The sequence below is a fragment of the Peromyscus leucopus genome, chromosome 2, assembly GCF_004664715.2.
Source record: "Peromyscus leucopus breed LL Stock chromosome 2, UCI_PerLeu_2.1, whole genome shotgun sequence".
Classification (NCBI taxonomy): domain Eukaryota; kingdom Metazoa; phylum Chordata; class Mammalia; order Rodentia; family Cricetidae; genus Peromyscus; species Peromyscus leucopus.
Window position 1 is genome coordinate 29,373,443 of NC_051064.1, and position 20,706 is coordinate 29,394,148.

At 40.1% G+C, this 20,706-nt stretch overlaps 1 protein-coding gene across 4 annotated transcripts in view; it reads left to right on the forward strand.

Annotated features, from left to right (window-relative positions):
- Atp6v1h (ATPase H+ transporting V1 subunit H) overlaps positions 1-20,706 on the forward strand; it is a 98,881-nt gene that overhangs the window by 26,970 nt on the left and 51,205 nt on the right. For all 4 annotated transcript variants that reach the window (XM_028893652.2, XM_028893653.2, XM_037202455.1 and 1 more), the window contains 3 exons: positions 8,043-8,235; positions 17,474-17,652; positions 20,580-20,705. In XM_028893652.2, coding sequence (XP_028749485.1) covers positions 8,043-8,235; positions 17,474-17,652; positions 20,580-20,705 — 498 coding nt within the window. The remainder of the gene's footprint in view (positions 1-8,042; positions 8,236-17,473; positions 17,653-20,579; position 20,706) is intronic.

Consider the following 20,706-nt stretch of genomic DNA (forward strand, 5'->3'; position numbering starts at 1 on the left):
GAGGGAGGGACTGAGAGGAGAGGAGGAAGGGGAAACTGAGGCCAGTATATAAAATAAAAAATAACAAAACCCCTAATGCTGGACAAAAAAAAAAAACTCTGACACTAAGAGTATAAGATTATTATCAAAGTATTTTGGGGCAAATGCAGGCAGAAATCAATAAGGAAAATAAAATCTCCAAAGAATGGAGATTCTGTCACCATTAGAAAGCCAGTAAATTTCATACTTAATGAAGGCCTAAGTGCATTTCAAACAGTTATTCTTCAACTAGGAGAAGAGCATTGTTTCTCCTGTAAAATTTATATGGGGTGCTCAGAAGCAACAATAGAGTTTGATCAGTGAGGATTTAGAGAGAATTGATTGAATAATGTGTTCAGACTCTTACTCTGAAGCCCCTCAGCAAGACAGGTGCCTACAGTTTCAAATTATTTATTCGTCATTGATTGACTGAGTAAGCTAGAATAGTTATTCCTGTATCAATTCACAAAATTGTAGTCTGTTGAGCTGGCATGGTGGCATACACTGATCTCAGCACTCAGTAGGCAGAGGCAGGCAGACCTCTGTGAATTCAAGGCCAGCCACAGATATAGTAAGACCCTATTTCAATTTTTTTTCTCACTATTTATTTTTATTTAGCTCTTTGTTTTCTGGGAAGACCAGAAGTGGTGAATAACTTCAAGGAAGCTGTTTTCTAGACACAGTAGGGTAGTTGTACTATTAACTCACAGTAATTGTGACAGCATGCACAAAGATGGGTACCAGCTCAAGACCGATACAATCTCAGCATGGATTGGGAAGGTAGGTGTGATTTGAAAGCTAGTGGGAGAGAGAGATGGCCCCTGGTAGATTGACCACCCTCCAGAGCAGGCCCTACGCCCAAGAATAATTGGGCAAAGCAAATTGGACTTGATGAGTTTTTTTAAAAGAAGAAGTTAGGTTGGTAGGGAGCTGAGAGTCGATCTGGTAGGAGTTGGGAGTGTGGATATGATCAAAGTCCCATTGTATGAGTTTCTCAAAGAATTAATAAAATATTATTTACAATTTTATCACATTTTAAACTTCATTTATTTGTGTGTGTGTGTGTGTGTGTGTGTGTGTGTGTGTATGTTCATGTGCATCACAGAACATGTACAGAGATCAGAGGATAACCTATGGGAGTTTATTCTTTCCTTCTGGGGATTGAACTGAGGGTATTGGGCTTGGGAACCAGTGTTTTACCTGCTGAACCCTATCTTGCTAGCTCTAGGTTCTTACTGAATAATATTACTTAGAAGTCTTTCATGCTGACTGGTAACTAGGTGAAGATACAGTGTTTCCTTTTTTTCCTTAGATCAGTTATACTTATCTGAGTGTCTGTCTGTCTCTCTCTCTCTCTATGTATGTGTGTGTGTGTTCCCCTTTAGGGCTGAGCATTCTGTAGCCTCTACTACCTTCTCTTTGGCCAATTGTGGGCTGTGTGTTAATCACTATATATTGTAAATAGAAACTTCTCAGATGAGGATTGAGAGATGCGTTAATCTGTGGCTATAACAAATCATTAGGAGTAGTTTAATAATAATACTATGTCATTTTGCAGAATGATAGAAGTAAGTTCTCCCCTAGGACTTGTGTCTTGTCTAGTCTCATGTTGGTGCTAGGTATGGATTTCATTTTATAGAGTGGGATTTAAATAAGTCCAATCAGAAACTGTTTATTTCCGTCACATTCACGCCACTATTGCACCAGTGGGGACATCTTGCAAGGCTGATCATTGTAGCTTTCAGTGTTCACAGCTAGGTATGGTTGATGATTCTCTGGTAGCCTGCACCTTTCAGCACTATAAAAACTAGCCAATATGGATGAAGCTTCCAGGTTTGTACCAGCTTGATGTTATTATGTTGTATGATTCAGTTATGTGAATAGGCCCTTACTATCAAGTTATAGAGAATTACCAAGAATATTGAAAATATCCTCTAATGTCTGAGGGTCCATGGGACCTCACTGGCTAACAACTCCAAACAAATAAATAAACAAACAAAAAACTCATTTCTACTCTGGGTTTTTATTTGTTGCCCTATTATAGGGTAGCTCCATTTAAACTCTTTTATGTTCTTGAGTTTGGAAGGATTCATTTATGATGAAAATATCTACATTCTCATAGTTTTAAAAGTGGGCTTATAAAGCCAGTTCTATCATTGTTAGAGAATAAAATAGTATTATTACTCTCTTTGCTTTCTTCTGTTCACTGATGCCTTCTCCTGTTACTTGCTATTGTGGATGGAAAGTAAAAGAGTTCTCAGATATGGTCACACTATATTGGGGATTCATTAGAATGATATTATTACTCATAGCTGAGGTTTATTACAGGGATGGCTGAAGATATACAGCTGGACCATGAAGCACAAGGTCATGGCTGAGTTTTGAGGAATCCACATGTAGTCTTCCATGAGACCACCTCAGCAGTGAACATTTGTGTTTCTGTTTAGGAAGACTATTACAGACCAGCTCCAAAGGAGTTCACTAGAGGTTAGCTACATAGGCACTCTGTGCTGACAGCATATTTCTTAGTTAATTCTTTCTTTTTTGTTTTGTTTTTTGAGACAGGGCCTTGGCTGTCCTGGAACTCACTCTGTAGGCTAGGCTGGCCTCAAACTCAGATCTGCCTGCTTTTGCCTCCCAAGTGCTGGGATTAAAGGCATATGCCACTGCCACCTTCTTCTTAGTTACTTTTATTGCTATGATAAAACACCATGACCAAGAAAGGTTGGGGCTTACAATTCCAGAGGGATGAGTCCATCACCATCAAGGTAGGGAGCATGGCAGCAGGCATGGTGCTGTAGCAATAGTTGAGAACACACGCCTGGAACTTCAAGCAGGAAGCAGAGAAGGTACTGGGGATATCAAGAGACTTTTAAAACCTTAAAACCTGCCCCAAATGATAGACCTCCTCCAAAAGGGTCACCCCTCATAATGCTTCACAAATAGTCACTGAGAACCGAGCATTCAAATGCAGGAGACCTACTGAGGAGAGTTCATCCAAATGACCACAGCATAGGAAACATCCCAGACATCTGACAAGAAAGTCCGTTACCTAAACTGAAGTGCTGAGGGTTGAGTGGCTTATAAACAATGGGAATTTGTTTCTCACAGTTCTGGGCCTGGGAAGTCCAAGACCAAGGCACTAGGAGAATAGATGTATGGTGAGCTGTAACCTCGGATAACGGAAGGGCAGAGGGTCTCTCTTAGGCTCTTTTATTTGATACTTATGAAGGCTCTCCCTGTGTGAACTAATTTGCCCAAAGCTCTGTGTCACCACACTGTCAATTTGGGGTTTATGATTTTAACTTATGAATTTTGGAGGGCACAGACTTTCAAACCATAGCTGTAGCTGCCTGCCATAAACTATATGGTTTGTGCAAACTGGATAGGTACTATGAGCTACCTGTGTCTAAGACTAGCAGTTTCATGGGTCTGATACTCTTTTCTGTGCAGAAACCCAAAGACAGATCTCATTCCAACTTTCACCTTCCTAAAAGAGATGCTGCAGTATTGGGGGCAGTGTAATCAGAAAGAATCATGATTTCATTATATCTTCCTAAGGAATTTCATATGACTGTAGCTTTTATTATAATGGTAAATTAGTTATAATGAATGAAATATTAATACTAATTAATATTAATATAATATGTGAGCAGTGCAGGCATGCAATCAGTGCATGAGTAGCATAGTTCCATAAGCCCACCTGCGCATGTGCAGGGGAATCCTTAAAAGCCGGACACAGACTCCTCCCCCTTCTTGTCTGCTCTCCCCTCCCCCCTTGCACATGCCTCTTCCCTGGTCACTCTCTTCTGTGTCTCCCCCCCCCCCAATAAAGCTCTGATAATGGGTTTTGTTGTGCCTCATGACCTTTCTTGAATGGTAACCAGCACCGCGTATTTAAAGCCAACATTAGCAGCTTTCATAAGACTAGGACTTAACTGGCTCCTGAGAAGGCAAAGAAGAGTGGCAGGGTAAAGATCTCCGGGCCAAATGGGAACAAGAGAAAAGGGGCTTGTGAGTCGGGGTGTGGCCCAACTCTGAGAAAATGACCCTTTGAGAAAAGGACCCTCTCAGGGGATCAGAAACTCCATCATAGAGTATATATCTTGTTTATTAGTTACCCCATTTATCAAGCATATGACATCATTTATTTAAGTTTTCTAGAAGAAATAGGTGTAAATCTCTAAGTTAGCTTTTGTTCATCTGAATAGATCTTTATAAGTTTAAATGTATATTATCATACAGAGTGTAGTATAAACCAGTGTTGAATCAAATACAGCTTTACATCTCTGTCATCATACAAAAAGTCCATGCCAATTCAAATATTTGAGCCTTGTTGCTTCCTTGCTCTAGAAGGAGATAAAATGAACAGAGAGGTCATCAAGACTAAATATATTTTTAATTTTAGTAAGCCTTAGTAAAAGATGGTTGCCAGCCACATGGCCATCTGCATCATGATGAGGTCACCAGTCAAGATGGAGGAGAGCCATGTGGTTGCTGCTCAAAACATGTTTTTTTTTTTAAATAAGTAAATCAAAGTCAAATGCATATTTGAGAGAGAGGGAGAGAGAGAGGGAGAGGGAGGGAGATATTAAACAGGAGTTGAGTAAGGAAGGGAAAAGAAAGAAAGTGGAGAATTTTTTCTCATTTCCCTGATTGTCTAGCCCAAGAAATACTGAGGCCAGTCTCACTTCCAGGGTGATGGTCAGAGGCGGGTAGCTCTGCCAGAGAGAGTGGTGGTCTCTGAATGGAAGGCAACGCCACCCTGAATGGGAAAGCAGACTTGTTACAGGCGGGAGGGAGTAGATCTGCCACTGGTGGAGGAAAGTAAGTGGGTACCTTTGGTGGCCCTGTCAAGGTATACCACCAAGCAAACACACCACGTGCAGCAGAGTTAGTGGAAGAGGTTTGAGGGAGGAGGAAAGCAAGAGTGAAAGTCCACTTCAGAGTGAGGTTTTGGGAGGGGCAGGCCCTGATCCCTCACCTTAGACGTAAATGTAAAAATACAGCACTGTTCCTTCCCATGGATGAGAGGGGGAAAAGGAGTCACTACAGCCTGAGCTGTGGGCATCCCCAGGGATAGAGGGAGGACAGAAGGAGGACCAAGCCATCAAAGAGGGCCATTGCCACACTCAATGGGGGTCAGGCTAAGCCAGGGGAGTCTCAGCACCTAGAACTAGGGTTTTTTTTTTTTTTTTCTTCGAGACAGGGTTTCTCTGTGTAGCTTTGCGCCTCTCCTGGAACTCGCTTGGTAGCCCAGGCTGGCCTTGAACTCATAGAGATCCGCCTGCCTCTGCCTCCCGAGTGGTGGGATTAAAGGCGTGCGCCACCACCGCCCGGCTTAGAACTAGGGTTTTTGAGGAGATGAGAACCGAGCTCCGAGAGGGATCTCATCCATAGGAAAAGGTCAGGAATTGTGTCGCAAAAGCCAGAAGGGCCTAAAGGAGCTGTTGGCAGCTCTGGAGAGGGTGGAACCCAATTGAAACTTACGTGATTGCCGCTGGTGAATGGGGTGGTGAGCAATCGGATGAGCTGGAGCCTGTTGTGGGTAGTCTGGGTTCAGGATCCTGGCATTCGAGGGGCTGCCAGGAGGGCCTATCTGTCAGGGCACCAATGCTAATGTTGTGAACAGGTGCTTGAGAGACCTTGGTGGGTTTGGACCAAGGTGTTCCACAGAAGGTGAGACATGCCATGTGGGCTCGGCGGACGGCAGCGTGGTGCTGTGGAAAGTTACACAGCAGCCACATGGAAAGTTTTTATTTTTGAAGGGAGAGAGAAAGAGAAAGGGAGAGGTGCGCAGCCTCGTGAACAGAGAGATGAAAAGCAGAAGGAGGGGGAGGTTTTTTTTTTTTTTTTTTACAGGAGAGTAAAACGATGTCAGGACCCTGGGCAGCCCCAAGAGGTGGTTCAGAATGCTAACAGTGACAATTAAAAAAATTTTTAGAGGCTAATTGGATATGAAGAATTAACCAGATATATATTTACTAACTTTTTTCCTTCTGAAACTAAAGCAAAGCATGATACCATCTCTTGTAGATATAATTCTGAACAGTTTTATTAAATAAGAAGCACACAGCCAAATGCAGAGCTAAAAGCCCCAGAGCCCCAGAGGTCTGAGAGCAGTAGCTAAGAGCTGAGACCAAGACCATCTTCTTACCACCCACCACCCCTGCTGTCCTTCCCCTGAGAAAGAGACCTACTTCCTGTGTGTATGTCTTTTTATTGACTTTCTGTTCTGTCTTCTCATTGGCTGTAAACTCAACCACATGACCTCCTCGTCACTGCCTGTCTATACAGACCTCCAGGTCTCTATGGTTGGTATTGAGATTAAAGCCATGTGTCTCCATGCTGGCTGTATCCATGAACACACAGAGATCTGCCTGTCATGTGATTGGGATTAAGGGCGTGTGCTACCACTGCCAGACTTCTGCTAAATGGTTTGTTATTAGCTCTGACCCCCAGACACTTTTATTTATTAAAATACAAATAAAATCACATTTCAGCACAAATAAAATATCAACATAATTTCTAGGGCTGGAGTTAGGATCACAGAAATTCACATTCTTGGAGGACTGAGTAAAGATGAAATTTAGACCTTTGAGAAGGAGATCGTCCTCTGATGTTGATGTCTGTGATTTCTGAGAAAGAACCTTATTCAGGAACCAGGGTCTCTTCGCTAGGTGCATTGATGGCTGGTGATGGTGTCTCTGAGGCTGTGAAGTGAGGCTTTTTCTGTTAGATCTGGAACAACTGTAACTGAATTGGCTACTGCCATGGGAAAGATGTGCGACCCTGTGAGGAAGTATTTGCCTGGGTGATGCTCACAGCAAGTACCTTTTGTCTGCCCTTATAGTCAACCTCTAGCTTTCCATATGGGGACCTAGCATCTAACCCAGATGGTATCTAGGGCATCAGCAAAGCAAAGTATAGAAGGCTTGACTTAGTTACGAGAAGAGAGCAAAGGAATCAAGCATTAAGGTGTTGATTCTATAAAAATACATAATTTTGGAGCAGTTGAGATGCTGATAGTATTTAATAAAACAAGTTTATATAACAGCCTAATCTGAAAAGAACTCCTCCAGGCAGAAAAAACAATGTATGAGAAAATTAGGAATAGTCCAATAAACTCAGAAATATATACAAATCACAAAATTAAAGAATTGATACAGATACATATATATCTCCTCCTGAATTAATAGCTGTTAGATTTTTAAAAACTTGAGAGTTTTATTAGAATAACTTTAGATTAACAGAAAATTCAAAGTACAGATGTCTTCCCCTCCTTACAGTTTTTCGATCTTTACATTTTGGGTTAGTATGATGCACTTTTTTAAATTGATGAATTGATATATTTGCTCAAAGCTATAGTTTATATTGGGAGACACTTTGTTGGACATTTTGTGGATTTTGTGCCTCCTTAGTTCTTTTTGTCACTTTATTTGTCTTATTTGGTAATTTCTCCTCTTTGTTGAATCTAGATATTACTCAGGGGTATATCCTTAGATTTTTTTCTTTTTTTTTTTTTAAATATATTCTCTCCTTCAGGACAATGAGAAAAGCACTTTCACTTCAAATGAAAGTAGTTCCCTAGTTTTCTAGAAGCTTCTGACATTTTTCTGGTCCCCAAATTCTGTGACAGGCTGTATTTCTTTCCAAAAGTCATTGCCTCATTTTTTCTGGGTTTCTTAACCTACTTAAAACTCTTCCTTTGGTTGTCTGCACTCAAAACCTTGATATAAAAGTTACTTGAGAGATGTGCATTCGTTTGGTCTCCACTCCCTGTCAACTCTGTCTGCTACAGTCCTTGTGGCATTCGCTCTTCATTCTACTGTTTCCTGCAGCAGTTCTGCTTCCCAAGGGAGGATGATGGTCCAAGGGAGTTGTCGTCCACCTGGGAGTTAGCCGAGTCCTGTGCGAGTGCCATAGCTGTGAGGAAGGGAGCTGAGGACAGTCCAGTGACTTGCTCCTTTGTTTTTGGTGTGCTGTTGTATGAAATGTTTTGTTCCCCCTCTGCTCTTTTTCAGTATAATGGGCGTTTTGAGTAACAAGTGTGGCTTTCAACTCCAGTATCAAATGATTTTTTCCATATGGCTCCTGGCATTCAGTCCTCAAATGTGTGAACACCTTCGTCGCTACAATATCATTCCTGTTCTGTCAGACATCCTTCAAGAGTCTGTCAAAGAGAAAGTAACAAGAATCATTCTTGCAGCATTCCGTGTAAGTACTCAGAGAGATTGTTGTTGTTGTGTATATTTGTGTAGCATTTTTTGCTGTGATACATCTTTGAAAGGTGAGAAGTAAGCCATGTAACTGAATGGAATGTGTGACTTGTGGAAGAAATGTACTTTGGCTGTATTCAGAAGGAGAAAGTCCCTTTTTGTGAAGGTGACTACTGCAGGAGTATTTGAGGAGTCCTCTCAGGACCTGTATTTTAGTCTGGAGTTATGTTTCAGATCGTAGGTCTCCTGAGTAGCAGCATGCTTCTGAGTCAACTGTAAGACTTCCAATACATAAACATTACAATTATGTTGTCAGGATATTAGAATTTTGTCAGTTATAAAAATGATCTTGAAGATGAGGAAGCATGAGTACAAGAAAGTAGCTTTGTTATATCACATAAAGTATTGTTAAATGTTTCCTTAAAGCCATTGTCTTTCGTGAATCAGTTGTCTGCGTGGTCATTTTGTTGGTTGCCTTAGGATTCAGATGTGTTTCTGGAAGATGTCTACCCAAGTGATATTACTGAACATGTTTCATGTGCTGCTTATTACTCTGGCAGGTATCCTTCTCAGGAATTCCATTTGTTAACTGGTGGTCACCAGAGCCTTATTATAATGACTATTGTTGTTGTTAATATATGAGGATCTTGGTATTTGGATTGGTCTTTGCTTTGCAAATGGGAATGCTGAAGACAGAGGTGGCATTCCCAGTAAGCATCTGATTTGCAAATACAGGTGGTTTGCTTCAGAATCTGCTTTGAACCGTTTGTTTTTGTCTTTACTTAAAATAAACAGCAAGAAGTCAAAGACAAAAAGAAGTACAGTTGTGTTTTGCAAATGTAAGTGGTATTATCAGATTTGTCAAATAATAGTCACTAATATCTGCTAGCATTTCTAATCATGTAGATATAAATATATAAATAGGTGTATGATTTTGATTTATATTTACAAATAAAGATAACATAATATAGGGCTCTACAACTTGATTATTTTAAAAATAAAAAATTATGATTATGAGCATATATGTCTGGATGCCCCGAGAGGCCAGGAGCAGGCATTGGATCCTGTAGGGCTAGAGTTACAGGCTGTCAGCTGTCCAGTGTCATTTCTTGGAACTGAACCTGGGTCCTCTAGAAGAGCAGGAAGTGTCCTTGGTGAGCCCTCTCTGTAGCTTCTACAATATGTAATATATATGCTTTAATTTCTTTCTGTATAGATCTTCAGTATTCCTTTAGTTGTGTTGTATTCGACTTTGTTACTGTAAGTATTAACTGTTGCCCTATCGGTGGGGTCATGAGGTATTTGAAGTTTATTTTATACTTCCCTGAATAATTTTATATATGGTTCTGGGTATCTAATTGCTGAACCAAAGGAATACACTTTATTTTAAAAACATTTTTTTAAGCCTGGCGGTGGTGGCGGCGCACGCCTTTAATCCTACCACTCGGGAGGCAGAGCCAGGCGGATCTCTGTGAGTTTGAGGCCAGCCTGGGCTACCAAGTGAGCTCCAGGAAAGGCGCAAAGCTACGCAGAGAAACCCGGTCTCGAAAAAACCAAAAAAAAAAAAAAAAAAAAAAAAAAAAAACCCAAAAAAAAAAAAAAAAAAAAACAAAACAAAAAAACCCCAAACAAAACATGTTTTTTAATTAATTTGGCCCAGTTAATACCAAATAGCTTTCAAAAATGTGGCAGCTTACATTTCCATCTGCTGTGTATTGAGTTTGTTGTTCTTTTGTCTTACTAATACTTAACATTATCTCTCTTAGTTTTTATAGAATCTTCTGTGAAGAATGAAACCATTGTGTTAAATTTTCCTTCTGTTAATAATAAAGTGAAACATCTCTTTTTGTTTATTTTCTTTTATTAGTTCTTTGAGAATTTCATACATACAAGTGTTTTGATCATGTTTACCTTCTTTCAACTCTTCCAAGTCTACCTTCTCTTTCCTTCCCAAACAGTTTTGTATTCTTTTTTGGATTTTCTTTTCCCATCAAGGTCAATTTGTGTTGACCAAATATTCTTAGATGTGTAGCTTTCCACTGGAGCATGGTCAACTTATCAGGGTCTGCTGAGAAAACTGATCCTTTCCCCAGCAGCTCACAGTTGTTAATAGCTCCTCAGCTAGTGGGATTTACTCTCTCTTTCCCAATGCTATCTTCCATTCCCTTTGGAAGAGGGAGTATAGTATATATGTTTTATTTAGGCTTGAGCATTCTGAAGTCTTATTCTCTATACCTCGGCTAGTTGTGAGTCTCTGTATAAGCAGAGGGTTAAGAGATGCTATAATCTGTGCTATGGTAGGTCATTACGAGTTGTTTGATAGTATGTCCATTTAGCAGAATAATAGTAGTATGTTCTCCCCTAAGACCTATGTTCTGTCTAGCCAGAGGTTCTTGGCTTAGTGCCAAGTATGGGTTTCATCTTGTGGGGTGGGTCTTAAATCCAACCAGAAAGCTATTAGTTATTGTGATGACATTTATGCCGCTATTATACCTGTGAGCTTGCCTTGGCAGGCTGATTGTTATTGTAGCTCCTAGGGTTCATACTTGTGTTGCTAGAGTTTTCCTGCCTTGCCCACAGTTAGGACAAATCTCTGTCACCTGCCAGTCCTACAGCCGCTCAGACCCAACCAAGTAAACACAGAGACTTATATTGCTTACAAACTGTATGGCCGTGGCAGGCTTCTTGCTAACTGTCCTTATAGCTTAAATTAATCCTTTCCATAAATCTATGCCTTGCCACGTGGCTGGTGGCTTACCGGCATCTTCACATGCTGCTGGTCATGGCGGCGGCTGCAGTGTCTCTCCGCCTCAGCCTTCTGCTTTCCTGTTCTTTTATTTCTCCTCTCTGTTAGTCCCGCCTATACATCCTGCCTAGCCACGACCAATCAGGTTTTATTTATTGACCAATCAGAGCAACTTGACATACAGACCATCCCCCAGCACAGCCAAGTGCAGACCATCTCAGACACCTGCACTCAGGCCCATGGTCCTAATCATCCTCCATGCGGACCTGCTGGGTAAAGCCACGAGGAACCCAAGAAGGGCTCCCACAGGACATACAGAACATCCCACAGCACTTCCCCTTTTCTTTTTTTTAAAAAGGAAGGTTTTAACTTTTATACATCTCCAAAGCCAGCTTGGTATATTTGGGAATTTGGGCGTAGCTTCTCTTACTACTTCCTGCTGGAGGGGGGTGCTGTATCTTATGGGGACACAAAGAAAATTTTAGCATCATGGAGTAGTCCGTGAGGCTGTATCGTCTGAGCCAGTTGCCTTGAAACGATTCTAGATGTTGGATCATCTGGGCAATGATGTCATCGGAGACCTTTCAGGTGGTCTTGGCTGGTCAAACCTGATGTATCTTAATCTGGAACAAATCCACAGCCTCTGGCTTTCTGTAGAAACAAAAGCAGAATCTCTTTTCCAAAGCAACATATCCTTATAGCCAAATTTTGAAGTCAAGGTACCTTTAAAATATACATTTTGGTATAACTCAACAGCTTTTGCAATCAAATATTTTTCTTCAGTTACGAATATCAAAGAGAACATAATCCAGATTCTCTGTGTGGTAGCCATCTTTATGTGGCTTATTACCTGTACTGTTTTTTTTAAACACTTTATTTTTAGATACTATTGTTTATATAACGGTATATTTTTTTTCTTTTAAGCCTACGTACATTTTTACATGCATTATAAACTGTTTCATCTGAATCAGTCTTATTGCAAACTTATTGCTTTCAACTGCAGCCTTCTAAGCCTGAAACAGCTCTGTGGCTGCTGGCTCCGCCCCCTTCAGCTTCCCAGCATGGCGGTGGTACGTTTTCCGCCAGCTCTGGGAGCCATCAAGTCTCAGAAATAGTGGGTCTACGCTTTTATCCAAGCAGCGTGTAGCCCAGAAACCTCTTTTTTTGTTTTGTACTATCAAAGGCTAAATCCACCATGCAGCTTAATGTGCCACTTGCAGAGGCCTCATTCCCGCCATACTGCAGACCGGGCTCTCACGCTAGGAACCCGCCAGTAGCTCAAACCGGCAGCTGCCGCTCATTTGAGAGAGACAATTAGGAAGCTGTTTTTAGCTCCGTTTTAGAATCTTTTCTCAGGTTTTAGGTAGAAACTTTTGCCAACACGTTGGGCGCCATTTGTTGCTACAGTTTTCCTGCCTTGCCCACAGTCAGGACAAATCCCTGTCACCCGCCAGTCCCATAGCCGCTCAGACCCAACCAAGTAAACACAGAGACTTATATTGCTTACAAACTGTCTGGCCGTGGCAGGCTTCTTGCTAACTGTTCTTATATCTTAAAGTAACCCATTTCCAGAAATCTATACCTTGCCACGTGGCTCGTGGCTTACCAGCATCTTCACATGCTTCTTGTGCTGGCGGCATCTGGCAGTCAGTCCTTCTGCCTTCCTGTTCTTTTATTTCTCCTCTCTGTTAGTCCCGCCTATACATCCTGCCTAGCCACGACCAATCAGGTTTTATTTATTGACCAATCAGAGCAACTTGACATACAGACCATCCCCCAGCACAGCCAAGTGCAGACCATCTCAGACACCTGCACTCAGGCCCATGGTCCTAATCATCCTCCATGCGGACCTGCTGGTTAAAACCACGAGGAACCCAAGAAGGGTTCCCACAGGACATACAGAACATCCCACAGCATACTTGGGTAAGATTGACAGCATTGACTCTGGATACATCACAGTAGACATTGGAAAGTAGGGGATTCCATAGCTGACGGAGTCTATGTTATCAGCACTTAGGATGTAATTAGTATTGATGACAGCAGAGTGCACTCAGGTTGGCTCTGAGTGCAGCTTTGTGGACAGAGAAGGAAGTTCCTGGATTCTGGGGGTGACATCCATGCTTTTCATTTCCTTGGCCTCTCTCCTACTGTATGGGTTCTGGGATCAGGCTCAGGTTGTCAGGTTTGATGATAGGCACCCACTGAGCAATCTCACTGGCTCTATTTGTATAACATTTTGAGGGTTGATTTGGCAGGGGTGGTGGAACTCAAGATACTGATCTTTTGTAGTACTGGGCCAAGATTTAAAGTCTGACTGGAGCTGCTTTAAGCTTTGTTTGGTATCTGTTTCACCTGACTGTCCTCAGACCTTCTTCAATTTTTTGTTCTTGATTAGGTCCTCCTTTTTTCCATTTTGGATCATTATTATGCACTTGGTGACTGTTAGAAGACAGTATCCCTTAACATTGTAATATCATGCAAGAAAGAAGTGCTTGTCCATGTTATATACCTCCTTTCAGCTTTGTTTTTATCCCCTCCCCTTTGTCTCATGTATCATTTTGTTGATGGTCAGTCCATGTGTATACTATTTATTGAAGGCCAGATACTGGAAAGCAGTGTGTTACCAAGGATGTGCAAAGATGACTGAGAAAAATAAAACCTTTTCTCAGGGCCTTTGCATTTCACTTAAATCTTTTGGGTGATGGGGTAACTTGAGGAAGTAACCATGTTTATAGTACACAAATCTCAGAGTGTCACAGAACTCTAAAATGAGACAGATTCTTTTGAAAGCTCTCTGGGTCAAGTATCAATTGGCATTTAAGATTGAGAAGTAAGGCAACATAGCTCTTTTCTAATTTTCTTCTTGGTTTGGCGCTGAAGAGAGTTCCAAATGGAGTAGACGTAGATGTGCATTCTAGCACTCAATGACTCATGTTGAGAGCCACCCTAGCTGTAGTACTTGAGAAGCTTCTTTCCTCAGAAGAGGGTAGTTAGTAATACTTAACTTACTTCATGATTGGTTGGTGGTTCAGTGAGATAACAGATGAAGTGCCCTACAAGTTGTAAATACCTAGTTGTATTTTTTTCCTGGCATTTTCCTCATCAAATCATAGAAATTTGCCTGTTCCAGAAAACTCTCTTCTCTTAATACTGTGCTCTTACTAAATCAACATTGAATAAGAACAGATGTGATTTGTAGGAAGCAGCACTACTATTTTACTAATATCTAAGATGTAAACATGTTATTTAACCTGGGCATTTTGGCTCAGATGTGTAATCCCAGGATGTCAGAAGCAGAGACAGGAGCAGCAGATGTGTAAGGTCATTTTTGACTCTGTAGTAAATTTGTGGCTAGCCTGATGTGATGGCTATTTTTAGTTGTCAACTCGATTGTATTTGGAATTAATGAAAACCCCTGGCTGGGTATACTTGTGGGGAATTTTCTTGATTAAATCATTTGAAGTGGGAAGATCAACCTTTAATCACCTGAGCCATACCTTCTGGTACTAGCCTATATATAGGATATAGAAGAAGAAAGCTTTTGTTCTTTGCCTGCTTGCCCTTACTGACACTTTCATTCCTTCACTGACATTGAGCCCACTTCTTCAGGATTCTGGCATATATTGAAGACCAGCTAAGACATCCAGTAATAATTTCTGCTAATAAACTGAGGGCCAAACCTCAAAGCAATGTCTTTAGACATATATGTTCTCAGATCTGTCTCATTTTCAGAAATTCTGCCTACAGTTCTCTGGTGGGTCCATACATAAGGATATGGTAAAGCCATCTGATTTATATCCTCAAATAGTTGGGGAATTGTAAAAATCATCCTCAAATTACCTTAAAAAACATTTAAATGAAGAGGTAGTCTGATCATGCTCTAGTCATGTTTTCTCCCATGTCTTTAAACTCAGAAGGAAGCTTTTGTGCTGAATGCCTAAGGAAGCTTGCCGAACTGTTATGAACTGAACATGTGTACCCATTGCCAGTCATCATTTCTTTCTTATGTTAAACTGAATGAATTTTATTTTTGAAAATGTCAGTTCCACTTATTTGTAGTAAGTACTGGACTTATAATTACATTTTCAATTCCAGTTCCTAAAGTTAATTGGCATGTTTGAAGGCCGTGACTAAAGCAGATGCTGACTATCAGCTTTGTTGTCTAGAGTTTTTCTGTTTGTTGTCCCCTCCCCCCATTTGGATTTGCACTTTTGATTGAAGAATTGAGTCCATTGATATTTCAAGTTATTAATGAAATGTGTGTATTAATTGTCGTCATTGTGTTGTGGATTTTTTGGTGGTGGTGTTTGTGTTCTCATTGGTATTTTGTGTTTTAATGATTTTTAATGTATTTCTTTCTACAGTGTCTCTGCTGTACTCATTCCTCTCTACAGCCTGAAATAATGCTTCCTGTATTTTCTTTAGGTTTGATTTGTTAGATACAATTTTTTAAAGGCTGTTTATGTTGTGGGAAGTTTTCTTCTTCAATCATGGTAGATAGTTTTTCTGGCTGTACTAGTCTAGGTTAGCCATCATAGTCTTTGGGGACTTGGAATGCAGTGTTTCAGGATCTTCTGGATTTCAAAGTTTCCATTAAAAAATCAGCTGTTAGCCTGGCGGTGGTGGCACACGCCTTTAATCCCACCACTGGGGAGGTAGAGGCAGGCGGATCTCTGTGAGTTCGAGGCCAGCCTGGGCTACCAAGTGAGTTCCAGGAAAAGGCGCAAAGCTACACAGAGAAACCCTGTCTCGAAAAACCAAAAAAAAAAAAAAAAAAAAAAAAAAAAAAAAAATCAGCTGTTAGTTCTGATGGGTTTTCCTTTATATATGACTTGTGCTGTTTTTTTTTTTTCTTGTAGCTTCCAATGTACATTCTTTGTTAAGTATATTTAGTGTTTTAACTGTGATATACTCTGGGGATTTTCTTTTCTGGCTTTGTCTATTTGGTATTCTCTGTGCTTCTTGCATTTGTATGTGTGAGTTTTTCCTTAGTTTTGGAAAGTTTTCTTCTATGGTCTTGTTGAAGATTTATGCCACTGATTTGAGAATTTTCTCCTTCATCTATGTCTATAATTCAAAGGTTTGCTTTTTTTCATAGTGTTCCATATTTCCTGTCTGTCCTTTTCTGTGTTTTTAGACAATTTTTTTTTTTTATTTCTTGCCTATTTGTTCTAGATCTTCTACTTTATCTTCTAGTCCTGATATTCTATTTTTTCTTGATTTATTCTTCTTATAAGACTTTCCTTTGAGTTTTCTAGTTGAACTGTTGGGTTTTTCAGTTTCATTTCAGCTTGAGCCATCTTGAGTGTTTCTATCTCCTGATTGAATTCCATTCTCAAGTCTTTGGTTAGTCTGTTATTTTTGTTAGACTTATGTTTATGTTTTCTTGTGCATCGCTCAGGCATTTAATCTCCTTAAGTTCTTTCTCCTTGATTTCATTTAACTGTTCCTTTGTGTCTTCTCTAAACTCTGAATTCTTTGAGGATATTTAAGATTGTTCTTTTAATTCTGCATCTTGGAGTTCATCTAGATAATTATCATTGGCAAGCATTTCTACAGGACTGGTAGATTTTGGAGAGAAGATGTTTGCTTATTACTCTTTCATACTGTTGATAGTTTTGGAATTGACTCTGTGCATGTGGACCTCTTTTCTTAGTTCTGAATCTTTTATGTACAGAACAAGTTGGGGCAGAAGAGAGAATATTCTGGTGGGTTGTGTCTGTAGGTTAGAAATGAATTAGGTGGAATGAAGTCAGGTGATAGAGGATATGAGGCTGGTATACAGGATGTGCTTCGTGTTCCAAACTTGGAATGTGGAAAGGTAGATCTTGCTGGATAAAAATGTTGGATATAGTATGGGAAAGTCTTGTTGCTTGAGGGATAGGTAGGGAGGATCCTGGCTGAAGCCTAGAGCTCCTTTGCTGTGAAAGCAAGGGAGGAAGACACGAGAAATCTGGCTACTGAGTGTGGTGGTTGGAGGCAGTGCAGAAGTGATCTATGAGTGGGTACAGGTAGGGTGTATCTTGGTGGAAGCCTACTGTTTGGTTGTGGTATAGGCTGGAGACATTTGACTAGCCTGGTACACAGGTTGTTAGACTTGAGTAGATCTAACTGGTTGAAGAAAAGGCGTGTATGGGGAGGTAAAGGAGACTCACCAAGGTAGACCTGGAAGAGGACATGGGAATTCTGAGGTAGTACAGACAGTGACTGATCTGACTTCTTCAGGGAGATTGCATTTCTTAAAAGTTCTACTACTTCACAAAAATGCTGTAGGCTAGCAGCTAAACTTTTTATAATATTGACCTTTGGAGGACATTTCAGATTTAAACTAGAGGTATTTCATACTCAGAGATAGACTTCTGTTTAGAACTCAGGAAAGAAGGATTCTAGATAGAGTCACCTCTGAAAAGTATTGGTTAAATGGGAAACTAGAAGGAAGATGGATATCTGCAAATATCATATACTTTCTCTATGTCTCTGTCCAACCCAGAATTTCTTAGAAAAATCAACTGAAAGAGAAACTCGCCAAGAATATGCTCTGGCTATGATTCAGTGCAAAGTCCTTAAACAGTTGGAGAACTTGGAGCAGCAGAAGTATGATGATGAAGATATCAGTGAAGACATCAAATTTCTTTTGGAAAAACTTGGTGAGAGTGTCCAGGACCTTAGGTGTGTTATCATCATCATTATCATTATTATTTGAGATAGGGTCTCATTTTGTAGCCCTGGCTGCCCTCGAACTCACTGTGTATACCAGACTGGTCTCAACAGAGATCTTTCCACCTCTGCTGGGATTAAAGGCATATACCACCACACCTGTCATTAATATTCTTTTAAAAAATTGCTACATACTAAATCTGTTGAGATTTGTTTGACCTTGGACAGAAGGGATCCTGCCTTAGTTTTCTGAGTGGCTAGATTTATAGATGCGCACAGTGGGTTATATAACTTTTAAAGTAGATTTGAATTGATTGCAAAGTATGGAAATTTTATTTCCCTACAATATACTATGTTTTCTGCTGAAGCATCCTACATTGTTAACCATAGGTTAGATAGAGCATTTGACTGTCCTTATTTGGAGAGATTCCCATCATTTTCTTTTTTTTTTTTTTTTTGGTTTTTCGAGACAGGGTTTTTCTATGTAGCTTTGCGCCTTTCCTGGAGCTCACTTGGTAGCCCAGGCTGGCCTCGAACTCACAGAGATCTGCCTGGCTCTGCCTCCCAAGTGCTGGGATTAAAGGCGTGCGCCACCAACGCCCGGCACCATCATTTTCTTTATATAACACTAGTTGGGTGGTGAATATTGACTTACATCTGTTTTTATTATTAGGTTTAGGATGAATATGAAAAATGCTAATTTACTTATACTTACTTGTTTAAATAACTATGCAAACAGGCATTCTGGTCAACCTACCCTCTATATCCTGATTATGCTGAATTGTCAGTCAGCATTAATGGTTATATTTTTTAAAACTGTACTTGAAAGTAAGTCCAAGCATGTATTGATACTGTTTGTTTAGTGGTTCTATTAGTTATTTTTCTCATTTTGTTATCACATTGAATGAAAATAATGTATTAATCCCACCAAATGAGAGTAAAGACCATAACCTACATTCTTTGGTCAAATGAAGCTGGCTTTATTTTCTGTCAGACAGGCCTATCTCCCTAAAACAGGGTTTTAAAAATAGCTCTGAACATAGGAAAAAGTGTGGCTTATATAGCAAACAAAACAAAACAAAACAACTCCACAATAACAAACAGAACAAGCACACCTGCAAGGTCAGGGAGTTTTCAAGGACTGGGGGATTTTCAGAGGAATTTTGGTTACATAGGAGCTTGTCTGAACATTTCAAAATTGTTTGACAGAATATCTTATCAGGGTATATTCAAGATGTGCATCAAACTTTTTAGGGTGGGGAACATATCAAATCTAGAAAGAGGAGGGTAAAGCATGGTCAACTTGAATTTTGCAGCAAACAGAAATGGACTTATTCTGACCTTATTTAAAAAAAAAATGGCCCGGGCGGTGGTGGCGCACACCTTTAATCCCACCACTCGGGAGGCAGAGCCAGGCGGATCTCTGTGAGTTTGAGGCCAGCCTGGGCTACCAAGTGAGTCCCAGGAAAGGTGCAAAGCTACACAGAGAAACCCTGTCTCGGAAAAAAAAAAAAAAAAGGGCTTCCATGCTTAAGATGGAGTCAGGCTGGTGCTTCAGTTCTTGTGATCCAATCCCCTGACAGGAAACTTAGGGAGAAAAGTTTATGTTGATTCAATTCCAGAGTGTGTGCCCTCTGTTCTGGGGTGGGGTGGAGGATGCCATGGTGGCAGGAGCTGTGACAGCTGTCATATTGCATCTGCAGTCAGGAAATAGGGAGGGATGACTGCTTGTGCTCAGGTCACCTTCTTACCCAGTCCAGGATCCCAACCTAGGGAATAGTACAGTTTAAAATGGGCAAGTCTTTGTGCCTTGTCTTCATTGCTTTCTTGTTACTGTGATAAAATAGTAAAATACCCTGACAAAAGCAACTCCTTTAAGGGAGAAAGTATTTGTTAGTTTACAGCTGTCAGGGATGTAGTCTATAATGAGAAGGACATGGTAACAGATAGAGAAGGTGTAGTGGCAGCAGCAGGAGTCTGGCTGGTCACATTGCATCTGCACTCAGAAAGCAGAGTGAACAGGAAGTTGAATCTGTCCGAAAAGCCTCAGGGTCCATCCTTAGTAACCCACTTCCAGTAAGACTCACCTCTGGAACATTCCACTGTCATCTCAAAGCCCTGCAGTTGTGGTCAGAGGCATGTCTCAGTTTATTCTAGATCTTATCAAGTTAACAGATCAACTCACAGTAACTAAACCACATTTAAAACAACCAAGTTACTGTATGTACATATAGCTATTAATTTTTGAATTATAATGTGTTGAGTTTGTTAATATATGCAGATTGTTTGCTCTTAATTTTGAAAGAGATTATTTCAACAAATCATTTCTATATGATTGGTAGTCATAATACTTAAAATTTATACAGATACACCTGATTTTTGTTTTTGTAATATAGTAGGATATGCTATTTTAAGAGTCTCTGCTTTGTACATATGTTCACAATAATATATCTACTGACCTGGCATATTACACTGCTTTGACATCATGGTAGAAATTATCATTTTTTTTCCCATTAATACATAGTCATATATTTATTGGGAGTAAAGATTTTGGGAACAAACAATAATTTTAATATTTCACAACAATCAATTTTGGCATTGTTGGACCTTAGTTCCTATGATTTGTTGGAGATTAAACTGTTTAAACTTACAGTAGTGGTTTATATAGAGAGGGCAATCATTCTTTATAGTTGTTGTTTTCATTATTTTTTGAGACAGAGTCTCATTGTGTAGTCTTGGTTGGTCTAGAACCAGATATGTAGATCAGGTTGGCCTTGAACTAACAGAGATCTGTCTGCCTCTGCTTCCTGAGTACTGGGATTAGAGGTGTGTGTCATCAAGACTCGCTTCAGTCTATGAAATTTAGTGATATGTTAATTTGCTTAATTTTAGAGTAACTCAAATTCTTATAACTGGAATTTATTCTTAAAATTTTATAGCTCATTTGATGAATACAGTTCAGAGCTTAAATCTGGAAGGCTGGAATGGAGTCCTGTACACAAGTCTGAGAAATTTTGGAGAGAGAATGCTGTGAGGTTAAATGAGAAGAACTATGAACTCTTGAAG